Source organism: Stegostoma tigrinum, chromosome 9 (assembly GCF_030684315.1).
Source record: "Stegostoma tigrinum isolate sSteTig4 chromosome 9, sSteTig4.hap1, whole genome shotgun sequence".
Lineage (NCBI taxonomy): Eukaryota > Metazoa > Chordata > Chondrichthyes > Orectolobiformes > Stegostomatidae > Stegostoma > Stegostoma tigrinum.
Genome location: NC_081362.1, coordinates 34,041,076 through 34,066,397, shown reverse-complemented (window position 1 = coordinate 34,066,397; position 25,322 = coordinate 34,041,076). Strand labels below are relative to the sequence as shown.

Genomic DNA, 25,322 nt, shown 5'->3' with positions numbered 1-25,322 from the left:
GCGGCTTGGGGTGGGAGGAAGGGATGGGTGAGAGGAAGAACCGGTTAGGTAGGCAGAGACAGGTTGGACTGGTTTTGGGATGCAGTGGGTGGGGGGGAAGAGCTGGGCTGGTTGTGTGGTGCAGTGGGGGGAGGGGATGAACTGGGCTGGTTTAGGGATGCAGTGGGGGAAGGGGAGATTTTGAAACTGGTGAAGTCCACATTGATACCATATGGCTGCAGGGTTCCCAGGCGGAATATGAGTTGCTGTTCCTGCAACCTTCGGGTGGCATCATTGTGGCAGTGCTCCTGCAACCTTCGGGTGGCATCATTGTGGCAGTGCCCTGCAACCTTCGGGTGGCATCATTGTGGCAGTGCTCTCTCCAAGATTAACAACTAACGTTCCTTTGGCTTTTGAAAAATACATCTGTTAAATTGACATGGCTATAAAATTTCCTGCGGATCAGTGCAGTGGGTTCATATTAGTTACTAAATATTGCTTCTAAATACAATTGATATTTGCTTCTGCCCATTAAATAAATTTAAGTGAGAGAGATAATAGAAACTGGAGATTCCGAGATGACACAGTGTAGAGCTGAATGAACACTGCAGGCCAAGCAGCATCTTGGGAGCCCAAAGCTGACATTTCGGGCCTACGCTCTTCAGAAATGGGGGAGGGGGGAGGGGGAGAGGGTACTGAAATAAATAGTGGGGGGGAAGGCAGATCAAAGTTGGATAGAGGAGAAGATAGGTGGAGAGGAGACAGATAGGTTAAGGAGGTGGGGATGGAGCCAGTAGAGATGAGCGCAGGTGGGGAGGTAGTGAGGGGATAGGTCAGTCTGGGGAGGACGAACAGGTCAAGGGGGCAGGATGAAGTTAGTAGGAAGGAAATGGGGGTGTGGCTTGAGGTGGGCGGAGGGGATAGGTGAGAGAAAGAACAGGTTAGCGCGGCGGGGATAAGCTGGGCTGGTTTTGGGATGTAGTAGTGGGAGGGGGGATTTTTGAAGCTTGTGAAATCCACGTTGATACCATTGGGTTGCAGGGTTCCCAAGCGGATTATGAGTTGCTGTTCCTGCAACCTTCGGGTGGCATTGTTGTGGCTCTGCAGGAGGCCCAGGATGGACATGTCATCTAAAGAATGGGAGGGGGAGTTGAGGGGGTTCGTGACTGGGAGGTGCAGTTGTTTATTGCGAGCCGAGCACAGGTGTTCCACAGAGCGGTCCTCAAGCCTCCGCTTGGTTTTCCCAATATAGAGGAAGCCTCAACGGGTACAGCAGATGCAGCATGCCGCATTGGCAGATGTGCAGGTGAACATCTGCTTGATGTGGAACGTCGTCTTGAGACCTGGGATGGGCGCGAGGGAGGAGGCATGGGGGCAGGTGTAGCACTTCGTGTGGTTGCAGGGGAAAGTGCCAAGTGTGGTGGGGTTCAAGGGGAGTGTGGAGCGGACAAGGGAGTCACAGAGAGAGTGGTTCTTCCGGAAAGCAGTCAAGGGTCAGGAGGCAAAAATGCATTTGCTGGTGGGGTCAGATTGCAGATGCCGGAAGTGTCGAAGGATGATACATTAGATCCAGAGGTTGTTGGGGTGGTACATGAGGACGAGGGGGATTCCGTTTTGGTGGTTATTGCGGGGATGCGGTGTGAGGGATGAGCTGCAGGAAATGCAGGAGACACGGTTGAGGGCGTTCTCGGCCACTGCGGTTGGGGGATGGGGGGTGCGGTGGTGGCAGTTGTGGTCCTTGAAAAACGAGGACATCTGAGATGTACGGGAATGGAATGCCTATTCCTGGGAGCAGATGCGGCAGAGGCAAAGGAATTGGGAATAGGGGATGGCATTTTTTTGCAGGAAGGTGGGTGGGAGGAGGTGTATTCCAGGGAGCTGTGGGAGTCGGTGGCTTGAAATGGACATTGGTTTCTAGGTGGTTGCCTGAGATAGAGACAGAGGTCCAGGAAGGTGAGGGATGTGTTGGAGATGGTCCAGGTGAATTTGAGGTTGGGGTGGAGGGTGTTGAAGTGGATGAACTGTTCGAGCTCCTCTTGGGATCACAAGGCAGCACCGCTACAGTCATCAGTGTCACAGATGAAGAGGTGGAATTTCGGGCCAGTGTAAGTACAGAAGAGGGATTGTTCCATGTAACCTCCAAAGAGGCAGGCATAGCTTAGGCCCATGTGGGTACCCATGGCCACCCCCTTTGTGTGCAGGAAGTGGGAGGAGTCAAAAGAGAAGTTGTTGAGGGTGAGGACCAGTTCGGCTAAGCAGATTAGGGTGTCAATGGAGGGGGACTGGTTGGGCCTGCGGGACAGGAAGAAGCAGAGGGCCTCTAGGCCATCTACATGGGGAATGCAGGTGCGTAGCAACTGGATGTCCATAGTAAAAATGAGGTGTTGGAGGGCGTGGGTGGTGTCACGGATGTGGGTAGGGAGTTCCTGTGCCAAAGGGGAGAAAATAGAGTCCAAATAGGTGGAGATGAGTTCGGTGGGGCAGGGGCAGGCAGAGACAATAGGTCGACCAGGGCAGGCAGGTTTGCGGATTTTGGGAAGGAGGTAGAAGCGGGCATGTAGGGTTGGGGAATAATGAGGATGGAGGCTGTGGGTGGGAGGTCACCTGAGGTGATGAGCTTGTGGATGGTTTGGGAGATGATGGTTTGGTGCTCGGAGGTGGGGTCATGATCCAGAAGACAGTAGGAGGTGTCAGAGAGTTTACATCTGACCTCGGCAATATAAAGGCCAGTGCGCCATACGACAACTGCACCTCCCTTGTCCACGGGTTTTATGGTGAGGCTGGGGTTGGAGCAGAAGGCTGCACGTTCCTTGGGGAGAGATTGGAGTGGGTGAGAGGGGGAGAGAGGTTGAGGCGATTGATATCTCGACGGCCATTGGAGATGAAGAGTTTGAGGGAGGGTAGGAGGCCTTGGGGTGGTATCCAGGAGGTGGGCTTGTAGATGGAGGGTTAGGCTCACTGTTAAAGAAGGTAAGGGTGGATGCGGAGGCAGCGGAAAAACTGCTAGGTGTCCAAATGTGACTGGTATTCGTTGATGTGTGGGTGGAGGGGCCAATGGTGAGTCCCTTACTGAGGACTGACCGTTTGCCCTCAGCCAGGGGGGGATGGTGAAGATTCAGCAGGGCTTAGTGTTGCTGTCTCCTCTGCAGTGGAGGCAGTGGGCAGAGTGATGTCGGCTGTGGGCGGGGTTGTGTCAGCGGTGGTGGGCAGAGTTGTGCCAGCGTCAGCTGTAGACGGGGTTGCATTGGCTGTGGGCCTGGTTGTGTTAACGGTGGACAGAATTGCGTCTGTGATGGGCGAAGCAGCATCGGCGGTGGGCGGAGCAGGGTAGGTGGCGCAGTAGCAGTGACGGTAATGTCTGTGGCATGGGTTTTGAAAGGGGGCCGGTGGTTTCAGCAGCAATGGTGTTCGCTGTCCTGGAAGTGGTGTACCCGGCGGTGGCGGATGTGACGTCATCTGTGGGTTCTCCAACAGTGGCCTCATGGCCAATGGCAGCAGGTACATTCTGGGGAAGGTTCTGGGTACGGCTGGGGATTTGGGAGGTGGAGGAATCCCATTTTTGGTGGCAGGGACCAGTGAGTTTACTGTACATACAGTTTTTAGTGTCCAATAAAGTTGAGTAGAATTGTGAGTTCAGGTTGCAGATCCTGCGAAGAATAAAAACCAGGAGCAGTCCTTTGCAGGTCTGGGAGAGGGAGGCTCTGAACTGGGGTAGGCTGGATTGCAGTGCCTGGAGATGCTGGCGCATTGCTGCAAGTGTGTGTTTCTGGAGTCGCAGGGAGAAAAGCTTCTGAAGGGTCTCACTGTTCTGGATATAGATATCATCTCAGTTGGGGCAAAATTGAGAAGGCTTGAATGTCGACTGTAGTCCATTGGGGATGATCTGGTTCCGTAGGCAGCTAGTAAGAAAGGTGATGTGGCTGTAGACCTGGTTTGATTTAGGACATGGAGTAGTTTCATGGCTGAAGAGATTTCGCAATCTTCAAAATCTCCCCTCTCCTTACTGCATCCCAAAACCAGCCCACCTCGCGCCTGCCTCCCTAACCTGTTCTTCCTCTCATCTATCCCCCTCTCCCACCTTCAGCTGCACCCCCATTTCCTTCCTACTAACCTCATCCTGTCCGTCTGTCCCCCTCAGACTGACATATCCCCTCGCTACCTCTACTGGCTCCATCCCTGCCTCTTTAACTTGTCCGTCTCCTCTCCACCTATCTTCTCCTCTATCCATCTTTGAACTGCCTCCCCTCTCCCTATTTATTTCAGCACCCTCTTCCCCCTCCCCCATTTCTGATGAAGGGGCTATGCCCAAAACGTCAACTTTTGTGCTACTAAGATGCTGCTTGGCCTGCTGTGTTCATCTAGCTCTACACTTGGTTAAATAAATTTAAGTACTCTGTTCACTAGCATTGTTTTAATTATTCATTTTTTTCCAACTAAGTTTGTTTTGTTGACACTGTCAAATTCCTTTTGAGTGTTCTTTTTTGAGACTGTCTCATTATTAACTAGTAATTCTCCAAGCAATTAACTTTGACAGTGAGGTATAACCATTATTCTACCACGAAGGTTGGCAATAGTTACTTGGATAGTCTATCTCCTATTTGTTGAACAGTGGTGAAACAATTTTGATTCTCAATTTCCACTCCAAAAGAAAAGCTACAAAAGTGGAATCATTTGGAGACTATTTAGTAAATTTGGTTCTTTTGTTTTATGGTTCCCCAACTTTGGGGAAAGAATGTTGGGCTCTGATTCCACAGAACGAAGTGAATGCATACTTGATGAAGACCAATTTTCGGATTTGTAGAGACAAATCTTGGCTATGGAAATAAATTGAAAGCATTTGAACTGTTTACAGGATTTTATTTTCTACGCTCCACGTTTGAGAATAAACAAAAGAATCTTGCAGTTATGTATGGGCAACCATGAGCTTTACATGAGACGCCGAAAACCTGATACAATTGAAGTACAGCAGATGAAAGCCCAGGCTCGGGAGGAAAAGCACAAGAGACAGTTGGAAAGGTATTGGACATTATCTGTTTTCTCCGTACTTAACGAAAGGAGTGACTTTGCTTCACCCTTGACTCTAAGGCGGTGTACTTCAGAAATATTAATCCCAGGCTCCATCTTCCTATTCAGCTACATATAAAGTGGCACACTACAAAGAAAAGTATGTTATACAGGCCAGCATTTAGCTGGAAAAACCAGGAAATAAAAGACTTAAGTTCCACAACCAGCAATAGGTTAAAGCACTAACTACAAGTTGTCTGCTGTTTTCTATATCATAACAATTACTTTATCAGAAAATAAACAGAATACAAAGGAGCCCCATGCACAAATAAGTTTCATTGGCATCTTTGTCCAGCTTGTACATTTAGCTTAAATCTTTTGTAAATTGTACCTGTAACTGCCTGACACCAATACCACTCAAAAAAAACAAAAAGTACAAAATAAAATGTCCTCTGGATGAAAATCAAGCTTTTATCTGGACACTGCTGTTTAGTGAGCAGTCAATTTTTAAATCTTTAACTGTTGTGTGTAGGGCACAGTTGGAGCAGGAGAAACAGAAGCGGGAGACAATAGAAAAGGAAAAAGAGCAGATGGAGAAGGAAACTCGAGATCTGATGTTGAAGCTGAAACAGTACGAAGATCAGACAAAGAAAGCTGAGAAAGGTAAAAGTAAATTCGTAATGTTCTTTTGTCAAGCCTGTAGAAAATTAATATGGTGGAAAATTTTGGAGTATTCTCTGCTTCTTAATCGGTTTTAAGATTGTTCCTGTTCTGAGATTTTCCATAGCAAGTGGAATGCAGTACTGAAAGATGTGTTACGTTATCATTTTGTAGAGTTTAGATTTTAAATTATCTTCATATGGCTTTAGACTGCGAAAGAATTTAATAGCTATCTAAGATAACAAAGTGTGGAGCTGGATGAACACAGCAGGCCAAGCAGCATCTTAGGAGCACAAAAGCTGACGTTTCGGGCCTACACCCTTTTCTGATGAAGAATCTAGGCTAGAAACGTCAGCTTTTGTGCTCCTAAGATGCTGCTTGGCCTGCTGTGTTCATCCAGCTCCACACTTTGTTATCTCGGATTCTCCAGCATCTGCAGTTCCTAATATCTGATACAATTCTAACCTCACTGTGAAGCCTCTTCCAGGGATGCTTAACCTGAAGAAGTTACCCTCCTCCCTCCAGACAAACCTCTCTCCCACTGCAACTCTCTTGTAATCTCTTCGGCCTTGAAACTGCTCGACCATGTCCTGAAGCGTAATACAGCCACGTGACCTTCCTCAGCACCTGTCTACAGAATCAAATCATCCCCAACGGATTACAGTCCACATTCAAGCCCTCCCACTTTGGCCCCAACGGTGACCTTATCTACATCCAGATCATTGAGACCCTTCAGAAGCATTTCTCCCTGTGGGTCCTAAAACACGCATTTGCAGCAATGTGCCAGCATCTCCCGGCACTGCAATCCAGCCTACCCCAGCTCAAAGCCTCCCTCTCCCAGACCTGCAAAGGAGCTCTCCTGGTTTTTATTCTCCGTAGGATCCACAACTCTTTGCTGATGAAGGGTCTAGGCCCGAAACGTCAGCTTTCGCGCTCCTAAGATGCTGCTTGGCCTGCTGTGTTCGTCCAGCTCCACACTTTGTTATCTCGGATTCTCCAGCATCTGCAGTTCCCATTATCTCTAATATCTATCTAAGTCAGTGTTTTCAGAAACTTTAATTTTAAACCTGAATGTGTAAGCAAGCAGATGACTTGAATCCTCCTGGGTGTTATTAGAAGGTTGTTTATATTGTGTGGCTTATGATGAAAGAGAAACAAAAGCCATTAGCTTAGCAAAGCTGAGATTGGCAAGTATTTTAATTTACTTAAGAGTTTGAGTTCAGAAAGGGTCTTGTCTGAATATAAATGCAAAAATGTTGTTTTCCCCCTTTTTTGAGGATAAAAAGGAGTTTGTGGAGAGCACTTAATGGAATTAAAGTTGCCTTAAGGCGAGGGATTCAATTTGTGACCACTTCCAGACCAGGAGTGGTTATAAATCCCCATTGGTTATTCAAAGCTGTGAAAATGTGAGCTCTCCATTGAAAGACGAGAGGAAAAAAAATTAAGTCAAATTGCAGAGGTTTTATGGGAAGAAAAATTTGAGTTTTGATTACTTATAAAATGGTATTTAGGAGTAGATGAGATTTTTGTTTTGCCCAGAATCTGAAGTTTTAAGCTATTTTATGTAGACAGCTTGGTTTAATTTGTTCTGTTTTTCTTTCCTTTGCATCATGAATTCTTTTTATTGTTGAACCCAAATCTGCAGCCTTGTGTGCATATTTCAGTGAAAGAAAATGGATCAGTTTTCAAATTTACTTTTATCAAGCCTAATTTCCTTGAGATAATTTGTAACAAAATACCTTTCTTTCACCATTTGGTATTCTTGTATATCAGTAAATAAAATGAAAGAATCCAATAATTATGGTGCATTAATGATTTCACTCCAAGCTTTTCTAATTTCTCCACATAACCTTACCACTGAATCTTTTTTGTTATCTCAGGATTTATTCTTCTGAATCTTTTACATTCTCACTAAAGCTAAAGTGAATGCTCAGAACTGGATACAGTGCTCCCTTTTGAGGCTAAACCTGTTTCATACAAATTTATTAGAACTTCCTTGCTTCTTTACACCCCTGTTTTCTAAAGCCCAGGATTCTATTTACTTTATTAACCATACAATATATGTTCCACTTTTGGTTCTATTACTGTGATGTGCTTATGTAAAGTAGGATTTGCCTGGGATAACAGTGACAAGCATTATTTTGCCTATCTCAATCCATGTGATAACAAATCAAATTTCTCAATCTGCCCTGTCTCCTTCGATTGCGTGCATATGTGCATGTAAGTATCTCTGATCCTGCATCTTATACAATTCTATCCTTTTAGTTTACATTTTTCCTCTGTTACCCCTAGCCAAGTGAGTCCCTTCACATTAAATTTCATGGACCAACCTTTCCTTCAATCAATCTGTACTTAATGTTTAGTGATGTTCTTCTCTCAGTGCAGTGTTTCCGTTTCTATTTCCATGCCAACCACCGTTTTAGAAATTGTATCATGTGCACCCAAATCTCAGTTAATGTATCAAGAGCACCAACCATAATGCTGATCCCTAGGGAACCCCACTTGGTTGAATTTTTTTTAAAAACTTGAAGGAGGCAGTCCATGTGCTGTTCTGCCACTTGGCCATTCATGTACCAAATTTGCATCCATACCTTAGATGTACAAAATCACAGCTTGTGGATTATATTTATTGTGTGGCATTTGTATCAGATGTGTTGTGGAAGTCCTTGTAGTTCACATCAACTGTTACTCATTTACCATTTCTGTTGTCTGATCAGATAACTGAAGTGAGTTACTTAAACACAATTGGAACATCTTGCATCCATGTTGGTTTTCCTTCAATTAATTAGCATTTGGCCATATGACTGTTAATGTTGCCACCAGTTATCAAATTAAAAGGTTTCCCAGCAGCCAAGGCTATGAGCCAATGCTAGAAAATTGGATTAGCAAATTGAAATGGTTGTTCATGACTGTCGTGAATGCAGTGGGCCAAAGAGCTTTTTTCTATGCTGTTTGGCTCTAAGCAAGGTTAAACTTCTAGCCTATATTTGTTGGACTTTATCCTCACCACTTTCTTTTGAACTGGAGTAAACATTTGCAATTCTCATCTTCTAGCGTGACCCGGAGTCTAAGAATTACATAGTAATAGCCATTGCCCCTGCAGATAATGTCCGCATTCCCCCAGTATATTTTGTTCATCTCATCTTGTTCTGGTGACTTAAAGTTTAAATGAAACAAGGCTATCTAATACTTTTCATCAACTTACACCCAACCATTGTCTCCAATGACTTGTCTTTCACTATGATTTAGGCAGCATCTTGTTCCTTGGTTAAAAATAGATGCAATGTATTCATTTAGTACCTCCCATTATACCGCCTGCCTTCACCCCTGCCTGCCTTTTTTTAAGGTACATGATTAGTTTCACTAAAGTTTTTTTAACCTAGTTTTTCGTAACTTATATGCCAAATAGAAATAGTTTCCGTATGGTGGTAGCCAATCCCTTGTCATCTTGTCTCATACCCTTTTTCTTTTTCACTTGTATCTCCTGAGGACCACGCTGAATATAGAAAGTTTAACTATTCACACGATATCTGTCTTTTGCAGCCTCTTTCTGCTTCACCCTAATTTCTATCTGTGTTGTCAATCGGGGAGACTCTGATGAAATGTATTTTAATTGTGCTCTAACTTTCATCTCTAAAGGGAATTTTCTGTTCACTTACCATTTTGCTTATTGATCTTTGCCCCCAATTTATCCAGACAATCCTTTCTCAATCTGTTGAAACTGGCTTTTCTGTCCCTCCTTCCCACAGATCCAGGAATGCCTCCTTTCTCGGCCGGTTTCAAAAATTCTGCTCAACTCTTTCGGGATACACATGTCCCTTTCTGCAGTCTACATTATCCCAGCTAGGACAACTGCAAGCACTCATACCTACTCCATAAGATTTTTCCACTTACTTTTAATTTCTTTGCAAATTTGTTCCTCCTCAAATTTCCTGCAAGTTGGTTGCTTATGGGCTATACACAGCAATGTAAGAGTACCTCTTCATTTTTTTGGTTCTAACTAAATAGATTGTTCTTCAGCACCATAATGTTCTCCTTAATTAATTTTCCTAACTGACTTCCTTCTTTTCTTTCTTTCCCTGTTTTCTGAACACCTGCATCAGAAATATTTAATGCATATTCCTGTGTTGTTGTCTCAAGTCTCCATTATTGCCATCGTATTTTCACATGTCAACTCTGGATCTACAGTTAATTTTGGATATGTTAATACAGTAGGTTACAAAGGATGATGCATCTGTGATTGATTGCACTCATTTTTAAAAAGTGTATATCTTGGATCCTAGACTTGGCTGAGCAGATGCAGCGAGCAATTCAACTGGAAGAAGAGAGGAAGAAAGCACAACTTGAGGCTGAACGCCTAGAAGCTGAACGCTTGGATGCTCTCCGAGCAAAAGAAGAGTTGCAGAGACAGGCTGAGGATCAAATGAAGAGCCAGGAACAGTTGGTAAGACTGCTTTGATCTAACTGAGGTAATGTTGGGTGCATAACATTAAACTCATGCAGGTGGTTATTTAATGATTCCTGTCTTCCAATAGTTTCTGCTTTCTTCCCACTGTGATGGCAAATAGGCCTTTCCATCGCACTAAACTTAGACACCCAAGCTTGTTTGTGTGTGAATTGAAAGTACTGGTGAACTGGGTGTCAAGCAAATAGCCTTTATATAAGTTGAAGAATTGGATTTAAAAGGTTATTTATTTTTGTACGAAGGATACCTTGCATTTTAGTGATAGTCATGCAGCAATGAAACAAACCCTTCAGTCCAACCAGTCCACACCATGTTCCCAAGCTAAAAACAGTCCCACTTGCCTGCTCTCAGCCATATCCCTCTAGACTTTCCCTATCATGAACATATCGAAATATCTTTTAAACATTGTAACTATACCTGCATCCATCAGTTCCTCTGGCAGTTCGTTTCCATACACTAAGCACTCTGTGTTTTTTAAAAAAAAAATTGCCAATAATGTTCTTTTTAAAACTTTCTCCTCTTGCCTTAAAAATATGTCCCCTAGCTTTGAGCTTCCCCACATTCAGGTAAAGACCCTTATCACTCACCTTGTCTCTGGCGGTCATGATTTTATGAACCTCCATAAGATCACCTCTCAACCTCCTACAGTCCAGTGGAAAAGATTCCAATTTTTCCAGTCTATTTCTATTTCTCAAGCCCTCCATTACTCGACATCCTGGTAAATCATTTCTGAACCATCTTCAATACAATAATATTCTCCCTTTAACAAGGCAACTGGAGCTGCACACAGATCTCCAGAAGAGGTAACTCCAGCATACTGGACAACATTAATATGATGCACCAACTCCTACACTCAAAGGTCTGGCAGTGAAGGCAAGCATGCTAAACACTGCCTTAACCTCTCTCAAATTGCAGTTCATGTGGGTTAAGGCACCATTTGTCAATCAGATATTTTATTGAAAAGTTGTGTTACCATCTTGAAACACACTAGTATTATCTTGTGTTTAGTATGTTATAGTCTGAAACCTTGGGAGTTTGAAGGAATAAAACATGAATGTCACCAGTTTAACACCCATTTTACTATTCTCAAATCAAAGAATATTTATTCTATCACAGGAACAAAAACAGAAGTTGCCAGAAAAGTTCAGCAGATCTGGCAACATCTGTGAAGAAAAGAAATCAGAGTTAACATTTTGGGTCTGGTGACTCCTCTTCTGCTCTGAGGAAGGGTCTCCAGACCCGAAATATTATCTCTGATTTCGTCTCTTCACAGATTCTGCTGGACCTGCTGAGCCTTTCCAACAACTTCTGTTTTTGCTCTTGATTTACAGCTTCCACAGTTCTTTGGTGTTTATTTAGTATTCATTCTAATAACTGCACTTTTATTTTTGAGGAGTCAGTTATGTTCCTGCTGCTTATAGTTGCTGTTAACAAGTGATCTGCTGTTATGGTATGTCATTGCCATCCTCTCAAATGACTAAATCATCAGTAAAATCACCCTGACGTTTATCATCCAATTACTCCTAGATCTCACTGTTCTCCACTCTGTATGTGTAGCCTTTCAGCTCTGATCAAATGCCTGAAAAACCAGTGTTTATTTTTTTCTGGACATCAAGTTTTAGTGTTCTTTGCTTTTGCAATTTCAGGTACCTTTTCACTTACTTCATGGTCTGTTTTTAGCACTGGTCTTAGCATGCAACATTTCAAAGACCCCCATTTTTCCATTTATTTTCTTTATTTTCCAGTTTCTGAAATATGCAGGAAAATGGATAGAATATAGCACCATGTGTTGGTTTTAGAACGTAGAACATTTTCTTTCTTACAAAGTTTACTTTTCTTGTAAGTGTGTTCTTCCCTCATTTTTATGCAATTTCTTATCTGTTCTCCTCCTGACTTCGAGTTATAGAGCCATACAGCATGGAAACAGACTCCTTAGTCTAACTCGCCCATACTAACTAGATATTCTAAATAAATCTAGTCCCATTTGCCACTATTTGGCAAATATTCCTCTCAACCCTTCCTATTCATATACCATCCAGATGTCTTTTGAAATGTTGTAATTGCACCGGCTTCCCCCACATCCTGTGGCAGCTCATTCCATTCACACATCACCCACTGTGTAAGGAAATTATGCTTTAAGGTCCCTCTTAAAACTTTTCCCCTGTCATCTTACACCTTTGCCACTTAGTTTTCTGCACTCTGGGGAAAAGACCTTGTTCCTTTCACTCTAGCCATGCCCCTCGTGATTTTCCAAACCTTAGGCTCTGGTCCATGGAAAAAAGCTCCAGGCTGTATACCCTCTCCCTACAGCTTAAACCCTTCAACCCTGGCAACATCCTTAAATCTTTTCTAAACCCTTTCAAGTTTCATGGAGGCCAGAATTGTACGCAGTATTCCAAAAATACCATAACCAATATGCTATACACCCGCAAAATGATCTCCCAACCCTGAAACTCGATGCACTGACCAATAAAGGTAAGTGTATCAAACACCTTCCTCACTTCGGGACTTTGCTTTCAAGGAACTTTGAACCTGCACTCCAAGGTCTTTGTTCAGCAACACTCCACAAGACCGTACCATTTAAGTGTACAAGTCCTGCCCTGATTTACCTTACCAAAATACAGCACCTCCCATTCGTCTAAATTAAACTCCATCTGCTGCTCTTCAGCCTATTGGCCTATCTGGTCAAGGTACTGTTGTGCTCTGAGGTAACCTCCTTCACTGTCTATGCACCCCTAATTTTGGTGTCATCTGCAAACTTACTAACTCCTATGTTAACATCCAAATCATTTATATAAATGGAAAAAAGCAGTGGACCCAGCAGCAATCCGTGTGGCACACCACAGTTCACAGGTCTCCAGCCTGAAAAGCAACCCTCCACCACCACCTCCCAAGGTAGTTCTGTATCCAAATGGCTAGTTTCCTTGTATGCTATGTGATCTGACCTTACTAACCAGTCTACCATGAGGAACTTTGTTGAATGCCATGCTGCAGTCCGTATAGATCATATCCACTGCTCTTCCCTCGTTTGTTACTACTTCAAAAAATTCAATCAAGTTAGTGAGACACTCTTTCCCACTCTGAGCCATGTTGACTATCCCTAATCAGTCCTTCTGCTTTATATCTACTGCCCTATCAAGTGTATGAAAGCACCTACTTCAAACTTCACTCCATTTGCTTTTAATGTGTTCCTTCTGTTTTACTTGTTGATGTTCACATTCAACTCATATTCTAAGATTCTAGATGTTACTTGCTCCATGATATTTTGCATCTCTTCTGATTCTGCAAGTAGCATTTTATTGTCAGCGTACCGCAAGTTCATTTTCTTCTCCAGTTGTCTACTCCAAGAACTACATCTAATATTCTGAATATTACTTCTCTGTACAGATTGGTTTAGAAACCATGCACAGCCTTGTTGTACTTGTCTGTTCCCCGAAACAATATCTGATCATCTGGTTTTCTAGCCTGATGATCCCACCTTGGACCCACCATCAGCTCTGGATAATCTCTGATCTTTACTATCAAATTTACATTTGAGCAACAGGTCTACTAACTGCTGATAAATACAATGGCATGCTTTTTCCATAATATGTGAAGTGTTTGTAAATGTTCTTGATATTTGTGTGTTGAATATTAGTCTCTTGTTCCTACTCCAGGTCCAATCCGAACTCTCTCTAACCTGAGCTTCCATTGCATTATTTATTTCAACTGTATTTTTAAGTTCTGAACCTTTTGCACACTTCATTGTTTTAGATAGCTTAGCAAATAATGAATGTACTCTTTGGTGTATATTCAGTTGCACATTTCTGTTCTAACTAAATCTATTTTTCAGAATATTTTTAGATATTCTACTGTTGGTCTAACTATGCCTGAAGCTTTTCCCATATCAATTTCAAAACAGATTTCACATCTCATATCATGTTTGGTCCTTCAATTGTCTCTATCAATGGACTGCTTCAACTTGAATCATTATAAGATTCTTCATCTTTTTGCTACTGTGTCCTTTTCAAACAAGTATTTTACTCTGTTGTTAATCCCCTGTATTGGTCAAATATTTAATTTTCCTGTGTATAACTCTCACCGTGTAATTTTGTAGAGGTTCTAATACTTCATCACATGTCTTACACCATTTCCCCTTAGCCTGCCTTGTTCTTTGTTATTTCAATTTCATCATAATCCTGTATGTTTCTCTTCTAATTACCTTAAAGATATTAGATGTACAATAAACTCAGACAATTAGAATCTACAATCTAATTCAGGTTCTTCAAATCAGTTTTCTCTTCTACACTCGTTTGACTTACAGCAAAAAAATGCAAGTCAAAGTTGAAAAGTTTTTTGAGAGCATTATCTCAAGATAAAATGTGGTTTTCCCCAAAATCAGATGGGCCATATCCCAAACAAACCCTATAATTGGTTTGAGGCAAAGAAAAATCAATGAAGTGAAACGTACTGCTATACTAATCCAAATGAAAATAATGTTTTAGATTGACCCGAATTATCAGTAATACAAGGAGTGTTTGTAAACTTCCCTTTTAACAAAGTATAAGAATTGATTATACTGCAGTATGCACACAGTTTTTCACCCGTTACATCTCAATTCCCAGAAGAGAGAGGATAGGTTTTTAAATTTAGTTTCTAATTTCTATTTTGTATCAGGCTTCAGAGTTATCAGAATACACAGCCAAGATTGAAGAACTAGAAGATGCCAGAAGATTGAAAGAGGAAGAGGCACAGGAGTGGCAACAACGGGTGAAGAGCTATTAGTTGATATCTACATATATGTGGAAATAAGGAAGCAGATATTTCAATCTGACCTTGTCAGATCCATGGGATTAGCTCATTACAATATTTTGTATTAAAATAACAGTATTTTAATGTTTATTTTTTGCGTGCTATATTTTTGTGACCCATCTGCTACATCCTGTCACTTCATGCAATGATCACTTTCTAGGATGTTTGATTGAGGAAGAGCACAGAATATGATATCATCACCCCTCAGTTGTTGAATATAGCATCCTCAAAAAAGGATGCCTGTGCTGTTGTGGGCTGCATAGTACTTGAATAGATTATACTGATTTGCCACTGATTATGTGAGCCTGACATAATTGCAAGTCTGTAAGGACCCCATCTAGTGGTGAAACTGGATTGGAAGTTATGGTTATGGTTCCATTTGCAAACTCTTTATTGCGGACAGTACTGGATGTTTTTAAAATGGAGGCATTTCTTTGTGCATCTTTGTTCTTTTAAAAAAAATGTTCTTTGTTAATTGTTGTTAAGTCCCACATCGATTAAAATAAGACCTGAACAATCAGAGCTAAACTTGTGCATATTTGATAACCTGGGGAGGCAGCTTTTATGAGGGGACATAGTTTTAAAGTGAGTGGAGACTTCTAAATGTGTTATATTCTTTCAAGGGATGTGAACATTATAAGTAAGGCGAGCATTTGTTGCCCACGCGAATGTAATGATGAGCAGCTGCCTTAAACTGCAGTGGTTCCAAATTAAGCTGATAAGCGACTTGATGTTACCATGGAATCTGCTGCTCTTGTTCTTCTAAGTTGTAGCCATCTGGGGTTGGTGGGAGCTGTTGAAGGCTTGGTGAGTTGATAAACCATCTTGTAGGTGTATACAGCATTTAGTAAGGTGGTGGAAAGAACATGAAACACAGAACAGTACAGCAAGGTACAGGTCCTTCAGCCTATGCTGTTGTGCCGAACTTTTACCTAAACCGAAGGTCTATCTAACTTTCACTCCTACCTTATAGTGTCATCCATATGCCTATCTAATAGCTGTTTAAATGCCCTGAATGAGGCTGACTCCACTACCCTCGCCGCAAATGCATTCCATGCCCCTACCATTCTGAGTTAAAGAACCTACCTCTGATGTCACCCCTATATCTACCTCCACTCACTTTAAAACTATGTCTCCTCATAAAAGCTGCCTCCCTAGGAAAAAGTCTCTGGCTGTCCACACCATCTATACCTCTGATCATTTTGTACACCTCTATCAAGTCAAAAGGATGCTAATCGAGCAGACCTGCACCAATTTGAGTTTGTGGCATTTAAAGCTGCACTTATTCAGGCAAATACTCATCAGAGTATACCATCATATTCCTGATATGTACAATGTGAACAGGCTTCAGGAAATAAGGTGATGAGTTATTTGACACAATTCCCAGCACCTATCTCCTGTTGTAGCCACAACATTGATATGCCTCCTTTGCAAAGGTTGTGATTGGATGCTGATTTTTGCAGTCAGGGAATTTTTTTCTAAAGACAAAGAACACAGCACAGGAACAGGTCCTTCAGCCCTCCAAGCCTAATCAAAGCATTTTGCCCTTGCATATTAAAAAAGTCTTCACTTACAGGATCCATATCCCTCAATTCCTTTCCTATTCATATATTCAGCCAGGTGCTTCCTGAATGCTGCTAATATGTCTGCTTCCAACACCATCTCTGGCAGTGTGTTCCAGGCACTCACCACCTTTTGTGTAAAATACGGGCCTCACACATCTCTTTTAAACTTGCACCCTCGCAGTTTGAACTTGTGTCCCCCAGTAATTGACTGCTCAATCCAGGGTAAAATGCCTCATACTTCCCGCTGTATCCACACTATTCACCATCTTTTAAACTTCTATCAGGTCGCCCCTCAACTTGCTGCGTTCCAGTGAAAACAAACCCCATCTGTACAACTAGTCAATGTCCTGGTAAACCTTTTCTGTACCCTCTCCAAAGCATCCACATCCTTCTGGTTGTGTGGTGACCTGAACGGTACGCAATAATCCAAGTGTGGCTTCTGTAAAGCTGCAGCATAAGTTGCCTACTGTTATTCCCAGTGCCCCTGCCAATGAAGGCAAGCATGCCGTAGTCCTTTTTCACAACCTTATCTATTTGTGCAGTCTCCTTCAGTGATCTCTGGACCTGCATAGTAACTGCTATGGGTTCTGTCATTCACTGTATAATTTCCACTTGTTCTTGACCTTCCAAAAACGCATCACCTCACATTTGTCCAGATTAAATTCCATCTGCCATTTTTCTGCCCATGCCTCCAACTAATCTCTGTCCTGCTGTATCCTCTGACAATCGTCCTCACTATCTGCAACTCCTCCAATCTTTGTATTGTCCGTAAACTTGCAAACAGCAGAGGTCCCAGCACTGCCCCCATAGAACACCACTAGTCACAGCCCTCCATCCAAAGAGCATCCTTCCACCACTACCCTCTCTCTCATGACTAAGCCAGTTTTATATCCATCTTGCCAGCTCACTGCCTTACCATGTGACTTTACCTTTAGTACCAGTCTGCTGTGACAGACCTTGTCAAAGGCTTTACCGGGGTCCACATAGACAGCATCAACCGCTTTTCCCTCAATCATCTTTGTCACCTCAAAAAAGTTAGTGCAACCTACCCCGCACAAAACCATGCTGTTTATTGCTAAACAGTGTATTTGTTTCTAAATGTTAATAGATCTTGTCCCTGAGACTGACTTGAGGCTCTCAGGTCTGTAAATTCTTGGATTATCCCTGTTACCTCTTTTAAACAATGGGATAACATTACCAATTCTCTAGTCCTTTCTTTCATCATCATGCTGTTTACCTAAGCTTGCAAGCGAATTCTTGAATGGTGAAAAAATATTGTAGCTTTGATGTCACTTGGAGTAGCTCTATAATGAGAGAACCCAGCTTTAGATTGTCAGCCATGTTCCTGTAACACAGCTTTGAAAGCTAACGTAAACAGACTATACTAAAAGATTTTTAGTAATTTTGTTCTATTTCCACTACTATTTTGGTAAGAATTTTACTCCTTATAGCTTGATTTGCCCCTTCTGCCATATCTTCAACATTTGCAAACACTGAAAGGATAGACATTTGTGGTGAGCAGAATTGCACTTTTGTTACAATGCTGAAAGTTTGATGTTTGAGAGAATTCTGTAATCCAGTGTGCAGCCGAGCAAATTGTGGTCTGCCATTATCCTAAGGTACAAACCTTGTAAATATCATTTTTCCCCCATAGAATGTTCTTTGCAACTAACAACATTAGGGCCCTTTCAACCATGAGGCATGCTTCCATGTGGGTGGAGTGCTTTAGAGCTAACGTTGGAGCTTTGACATGTTTGGTTGGTTATGTTGAGCCATTGTGCTATTTTGTAGTAATTGAATCCAGCACTTTGAAACATTTTGCTATGTTTGTACGTTAATCATTTCAGGCAAGAATGGTCCAGGATGATTTGGAGAAAACCAAGGAAGAACTGCACATGGTATTGTCTGCCCCCGCACCGCCCCCACCCCCTCCTCCAATCTACGAGCACCTAGAGGAGAATGAACATGATGATGCTGAAGAGAATCAAACCGTGTACAGTGCAGACCTTGCAACTGAAGGCATATTGGATCACAGAAACGAAGAAGAGCGAGTGACCGAAGTGGAGAAAAATGAACGAGTGCAACAGCAACTGATGGTAAGGAGCTGTATTAGCTCTGGTGAATAATACAATATCGTGAATTGGAAATGCATTTAGAATCCCTACAGTGTGGAAGCAGGCCATTTCACCCATTGAGTCCACACCACCCCTCAGAACATTCCACCCAGACAGCCCCATCCCACTCCTTTCCTATGACTAATCCAACTAGCCTGCAGATCCCTGGACATTATGGGCAATTTACAAAGAACATAGAACAATACAGCACAGTACAGGCCCTTCGGCCGACAATGTTGTACCGACCTATTATCCTACTAAGATCAAACTGCCCTGCATACCCTATGTTTTACTATCTTCCATGTGCTTATCCAAGTGTTGCTTAAAAGTCACAAGTATCTGACTCTACTACCACTGCTGGCAGTGCATTCCACACACTCACCACTCTGTCGAAAGAACCTACTTCTGACATCTCCCCTAAACCTTCCTCCAATCACCTTAAAATTATGCCCCCTTGTAATAGTCATTTCCGCCCTGGGAAAAAGTCTCTGGGTATCCACTCTATCTATGCCTCTCATCATCTTTGTACACCTCTATCAAGTCACCTCCCTTCCTCCTTTGATCCAATGAGAAAAGCCCTAGCTCGTTCAACCTTTCCTCATACGGCATGCCCTCCAGTCCAGGCAGCATCCTGCTAGCTCTCCTCTGCACCCTCTCTAAAGCTTCCACATCCTTCCTTTAATGAGGTGACCAGAATGGAACACAATATTCCAAGTGGCAAAACCAGGGTTTTATAGAGGTGTAGCATAACCTCATGGCTCTTAAACTCAGTTCCCCTGCCGATGAAAGCCAACATACCATCCGCCTTCTTTACAACTCTATCAACTTGTGTAGCAACTTTGACGGATCTATGGATGTGAACCCAAAGAACTCTGTGTTCCTTCACACTGCCAAGAATCCTGCCCTTAACCTTGTACTCTGCATTCAAATTCAACCTTCCAAAATGAATCATGTCTCACTTTTCCAGGTTGAATTCCATCTGCCACTTCTTTGCCCTGTTCTATTTCCTGTCGATGTCCTGAAGCAACCCACAACAGTCCACACTGTCCACAACTCCAAACTTTGTGTTATCGGTAAACTTACTAACCCATCCTTCCACTTACTCATCCAAGTCATTTATAAACATCACAAAAAGCAGACATCCCAGAACAGATCCCTGCAGAACAGCATTGGTCACCGAGCTCTAGGCTGAATATTTTCCATCTACTACCACCCTCTGTTTTCTGTTGGGCAGCCAGTTTTGTATCCAGACAGCTGAATTTCCCCGAATCCCCCATACCTCTTTCTGAATGAGTTTACCATGTGGAACCTTATCAAATGCCTTGCTAAAATCCATACACACCAAATCCACTACTCTGCCTTCATCAATTGTTTTGTCACATCCTCAAAGAATTCAGTAAGGCTTATGAGGCATGACTTGAACCCCTCATAGCCATGCTGACTATTTATAATCAAACTGTGTTTTTCCAAATAATCATAAATACTGTCTCTGAGTCCTCTCCAATTATTTGCCCACCATAGAAGTAAGACTGACTTGTCTGTAATTCCCAGGGTTATCTCTATTCCCTTTCTTGAACAACAGAATAATATTTGCCACCCTCCAATCATCTGGTACTACTCCAGTGGACAGTGAGGACACAAAAATCATTGCCAAAGTGGCAGCAATCTCTTCCCTTGCCTCCCATACAAACCTGAGGTATATCCCATCTGACCCAGAGTACTTATCTGTCCTCATGTTATTCAATTTCTAGCACATCCTCCTTCCTAACATCAACCTGTTGGAGCATATTTGCCTGTTGCAAGCTGTTCTCACAAATGTCAAGGTCCCTCTCACTGGAGAATGCTGAAGCAAAATATTATTTAAGGACCTCCACCCTACTCCGTGCACAAGTTCCCTCCACCGTCCCTGATTGTCCCTACCCTCACTCTGGCCATCTTCTCATTCCTCACATAAGTATAGAATGCTTTGAGGTTTTCCTTTGATCCTACCCACCAAGGTTTTCTCATACCCCCTTTTTAGCTTTCCTAAGTCCATTCTTCAGTTCCTTCCTGACTACCTTTCTAGAGTCTTGTCTAATCCTTGCTTCATCAGCCTTAAGCTTCCTCCTTCTTCTTGACTAGTTACACATGTCTAGTCATCCAAGGTTCCTTCACCTTACCATCCCTTCCTTGCATCAGTGGGACAAACCTACCCAGTACTTGTAGCAACTGCTCCTAAACAACCTCCACATTTCTGTTGTGCATTTCCCTGAGAGCATGTAATCGCAATTTATGCTCAGCAGTTCTTGCCTAATAGCATTGTAGTTCCCCCTCCCCCAAGTAAATACTTGCCCACACTGTCTGTTCCTATTCCTCTCCATGACTGTAGTAGAGCATGGCCTGTCCAACTAACCTGCACATCTTTGCACTGTGGGAGGAAACTGGAGCACTAGGAGGAAATCCACTCAGACAGGAGCAAATGTGCAGACCCCACACAAACAGTCGCCTGAGGGCAGAATTGAACCCAGGCCCCTGCTGCTGAGAGTCAGCAGTGCTAACCTCTGAGCCACTGCGTCACCCCTTGGGGTTGGATGTCATTAACTAGTCAAATGTCTAGTTGGGAACTGGTCAGATGTATAATTGTTTCATCTAGTATTTTTGTTTTTTATTTGACTCTGTTGTGGGACGTGGGCATCACTTGCTCATCAATGTTTATTGCTTATCACTATTTGGCCTTGAGAAAGTGGTGATGTGCTTCTGCCTTGAGCCTCTACAGCTCATATTCTTATAGGTTGATCTGTGCTGTTTGGAAGGAACTTCAGGATTTTGACCCAGGAACAGTGATATATTTACCAAATCTGGATGATGAGAGTGGCTCGGGGGGAACCTGTAGGTGGTGTTTTTAGCATGTATCTGCTGCTGTTATCCTTTTTAGATGGAAGTGATAGAAGGTTTGGAATGTGCTGGCCTAAGGATCGCTCGTGAGTATTTGCAGTGCATCTTTTAAAAGTAAACCTTTTAAATAATAGCAGCAGTGCGTACGGAGTGTCAATGGTGCAGATACTGGATGTTTGTGAATTTGATGCCAATCAAATAGGCTGCTTTGTCCTGGATGGTGTCAAACTTCTTGAGTATTGTTGGATCTGCACTTAACCAGGCAAGTGGGCATTCCATCACATACCTGACTTTGTGCCTTGTAGATGGACAGATTTTGGGGAGTAAGGAGGTGAGTTATTTGCAGCAGTATTCCTAGTCTCTGAACTCTTGCCACTATTCATATGGCATGCTTAGTTGAGTTTCTGGTCAACAGTAACCAGTACGATGTTGATTTTAGTGTGGGTTTCAGTGAACACTGTTTAATGTCTGGGGCCATGGTTAGATTCCATCTTTTTGGAGATGGTCATTGCCTGACATTTGTGTGGTGTGAATGTTACCACTGCTCATCAGCCCTTTTGTTGCTCAGACTGTGGAAATTTTATAGTAGACTGGTAAACATAGAATGAGTCTTGCTAAGGAAGAAATTCCAGTTTTATTTTTGGATCTGCTTCATTTTCCTGAATCTAACCCAAATAGATTCATTGATATACAAGCTGCTGATGAGAGGGGAAAAGCTACCATTCTCATGTACATGTGGGACACACTAGTTTAAATATCCTGATATGCATTGAATTGTCTAGGAAAGTCTAAATTGGAGCAGCTTTCATTTGGGCTTTGAAAATAGTGTTTGTAAGACTTAAGGTGGAATCTTAAAACAAAATACTAAATAAGATCGATAGATGAATAGTTCACATTGAAGCCAGAATTTAGGAAAAGGGAATACACTTCAGAATTCTCTTTGAAGAGCCGGTATGGACTTGTTGGGCTGAATGTTCTGTTTCCACACTGTAGGGAGTCTATGGCGTTCAGAAACATTTTGAAAATGATAAAATAGAAACTGAGTTAGATTGGATAAGCACGTTAAGGGTCAAATTCATTGCTTAATTTGAGTTTTGCCATGTGCCCTTAAGTGGGATTGACTTAATTGTTTTTTTTAATCTCTCTCTTCTCACTCACTTGCCCTTCCTGCACATGGAAAGCTTTTGAGCAGTGAGCTTGCACAAGCCAGAGATGAGAGCAAGAAAACATCCAATGACATAATTCACATGGAAAATGTCCGGAAAGGTCAAGACAAATATAAGACACTTCGCCAGATCCGGCGAGGGAACACCAAGCAGAGGGTGGATGAGTTTGAATCAATGTAAAATTTCACTGACAGCAGTACTTGTGCATGTACAGAATGATAATCCATTTAAGTGTTTTACTTTTCCTGGTGATTGCTGGAGCAAACAGCTTGGATTCTTCAATAAAGAGATTGTCGGGCCACACCCTGAATTTTTTTCTCCTAAACTTGTTCTGCTAAGTTTCCATTTTATAAAAATTTTGAATAGTTTCTGTTTTGAGTTCCTTCATTTTTGCACAGTGAATTGGATAATTGGTCATTTTCTATAACCTTCAGTCTGAAATGATGTGCTGTAGTGCAAAAACAATTGTTTTGTTGTCAAACACGCTTAACAAGTAAGCATCTTTTTCGATAGGGAAGGCACTTAATCTGTGTCTGAACATTATATCTGAAATGATGAAGATTATGAATTGGAGAACAGAATTTTCACTAAAAGGAAATTGCTTCCTTGCATCACTTATACCGCAGTGCCACAAGCCCATGATCACTCAGGTGAAAAGATGATTTCAAATAGTATTTGCCACTCTATAGGTGAGGATTCCTATTATACTTTGCAAATATTAATGCCATAATGTGACTATACTGAAATGATCAATGGCAGATACAGAATTTAAACACTTTTAGATGCTATCACCTTTTCTGTGTGTCTTCAAGCAGATTATAAACTTCCATGAGTTGCAATATTACATTAAAACCCATCAATGACAGCCTATGAAATTTTTGTTGGGAAATGTTCTGCTTTGTATATTCTTGCTCTTTGAAAATTTGGGCTTCAACACTTGGAAGATGTAAACATTAAATGAATAACAATAAATGGGAGTTTTGTGATACTGAAGTAAATCTGACATTATTTTATAGATCTAAATCTATTTCTAAATATTTTAGGCCAAATGAGTAATAAAGCATGTTTGTAAAAATTCAATGGCAAGGGCAAAATCTTGTGTTCTATTTAATTTGACCAACTGATAAAGACACATATTGTAGCCAAATATGCCAATCTTTAGTCATTTTGAAACTTCATATGTAAAGATTTGTAATTCAACATTGTTGCATGTTCTCCATACCTTTTGGGATGTGAAATTTGTTGTACTATATTATCACTAAGCTTTCATAATAATGTGTTTATCAAAATGATAACTCTGTTCCACCGATCTGTACTTTGGGTATCCTGCACTTTGTACTTGCAAGTCTTGTACTAAAATGTTCTTTGCGATGTTGAAATGCAAGTAATAAAGATTTTGGCAATGGTTTTGGACATTTGGGCATTTATTCATGATCTTGCGTCTGTCAATCATCCACTTGCATTCTGAATAAATGTGCACATTCTCAACATTGCCATATTCCACATCACACTTGCTTTACACCATTTGTTTTCTGGTTGAAGGCAGACAAATTACTACATCAAGATACAGCCATCCTTTTTTTAAACTGGTGAGCTTCCTGTATGTTGTGGAATAGTACTGTGTGAAGATAGCCAATCTGTAAATGAAGGAATGTAGCACTGTGCAAAGTGTATGCATTTTGTCATCTCCTTAGCTCACTAAAATAAACACAATTGTATCTTTGTGCTGATTCACTTGTTACAAAGGGTTAGGCTAGATAGAGATATTGCATCAATGTGACTTTGAAAGTTCACTTGGGTGAGATTCTTGTGGTGATTCATTTGAGTTTATCAAGTGATTAGCTGAGTCTTGCAGATTAGCAAGGACCGTTCCGTGGATAGCACTAAAGGTTCTTAGTAGCAGTAATAGCACTGATTAGTCCTTGCCAACAGCTCTTGTACCCTCCACTGGTATGAAAAGGAACATTTTGTAAGGTAATGACTTGAGCCGTATAATGGTTTAATAAACATTAGCATGCACTTTTGGATGAATACAGTACACCACAGAGTAACAACGATAGACTTCTTGCAGATTTCTTAGGTAAAAATTGGCAAGGGTTTAAAGAAAGGGAAAGTTGGTACGATAAAGTGAACTGTAGTGAAAATATTTAGTATCCTGGAGAATGGCTTGGAAGCTTGCCAATCTTGGTGCCTGTATGGAAAAGCAAACATGGACGAGTCACCGTGCAATCTTTGTATTGATCTTTCTTGGACTTCATTTCTAGATGAGTTTATGGGAAGTTTTGGTTCTCTATTTTAAACAGGAAAACATAGTCCTCCAAGTTCATATTGAAAAGGAACTGAATTGTGTTCCAGCATCTCATTATTCCTTTAAAAAAAATGTAAAATTTTGGACTATAATGCCTAGTCAGTTTTCCAAATGCATAAATAAAAGAGCAGAGTTGTGGATTTCTGCTCAAATTCTGTGGTTCTGAAGAATTGTCACTGGATTTGAAATGTTAATTATTTTCTCTGTTGCTGCCAGATCTGCTGAGTTTTTCCAGAAATTTCTGTTCTTTGTTTTACAGGTCTCTAGCATCTGCAGTTCATTTGTTACATGAGCAAATTAATTTGGTCATAGCTTTGCCAATGATGTGTTTGGGTGCTGAGGTTTCACCTTTCAACTGTGGACATCTATACAATGATTTGATGCTCATAGAATCCC

General features: G+C 41.8%; 1 protein-coding gene across 1 annotated transcript in view; it reads left to right on the top strand.

The window, feature by feature from the left end:
- The window catches only part of ezrb (ezrin b), a 152,888-nt gene extending 128,857 nt beyond the window's left edge, over positions 1-24,031 (top strand). Inside the window, exons 9-14 of the mRNA XM_048536465.2 lie at positions 4,832-4,995; positions 5,516-5,646; positions 9,927-10,087; positions 14,765-14,857; positions 18,312-18,560; positions 22,634-24,031. Coding sequence (XP_048392422.1) covers positions 4,832-4,995; positions 5,516-5,646; positions 9,927-10,087; positions 14,765-14,857; positions 18,312-18,560; positions 22,634-22,798 — 963 coding nt within the window. The 3' untranslated portion in view covers positions 22,799-24,031. The remainder of the gene's footprint in view (positions 1-4,831; positions 4,996-5,515; positions 5,647-9,926; positions 10,088-14,764; positions 14,858-18,311; positions 18,561-22,633) is intronic.
- The last annotated feature ends 1,291 nt before the right edge of the window (positions 24,032-25,322 follow it).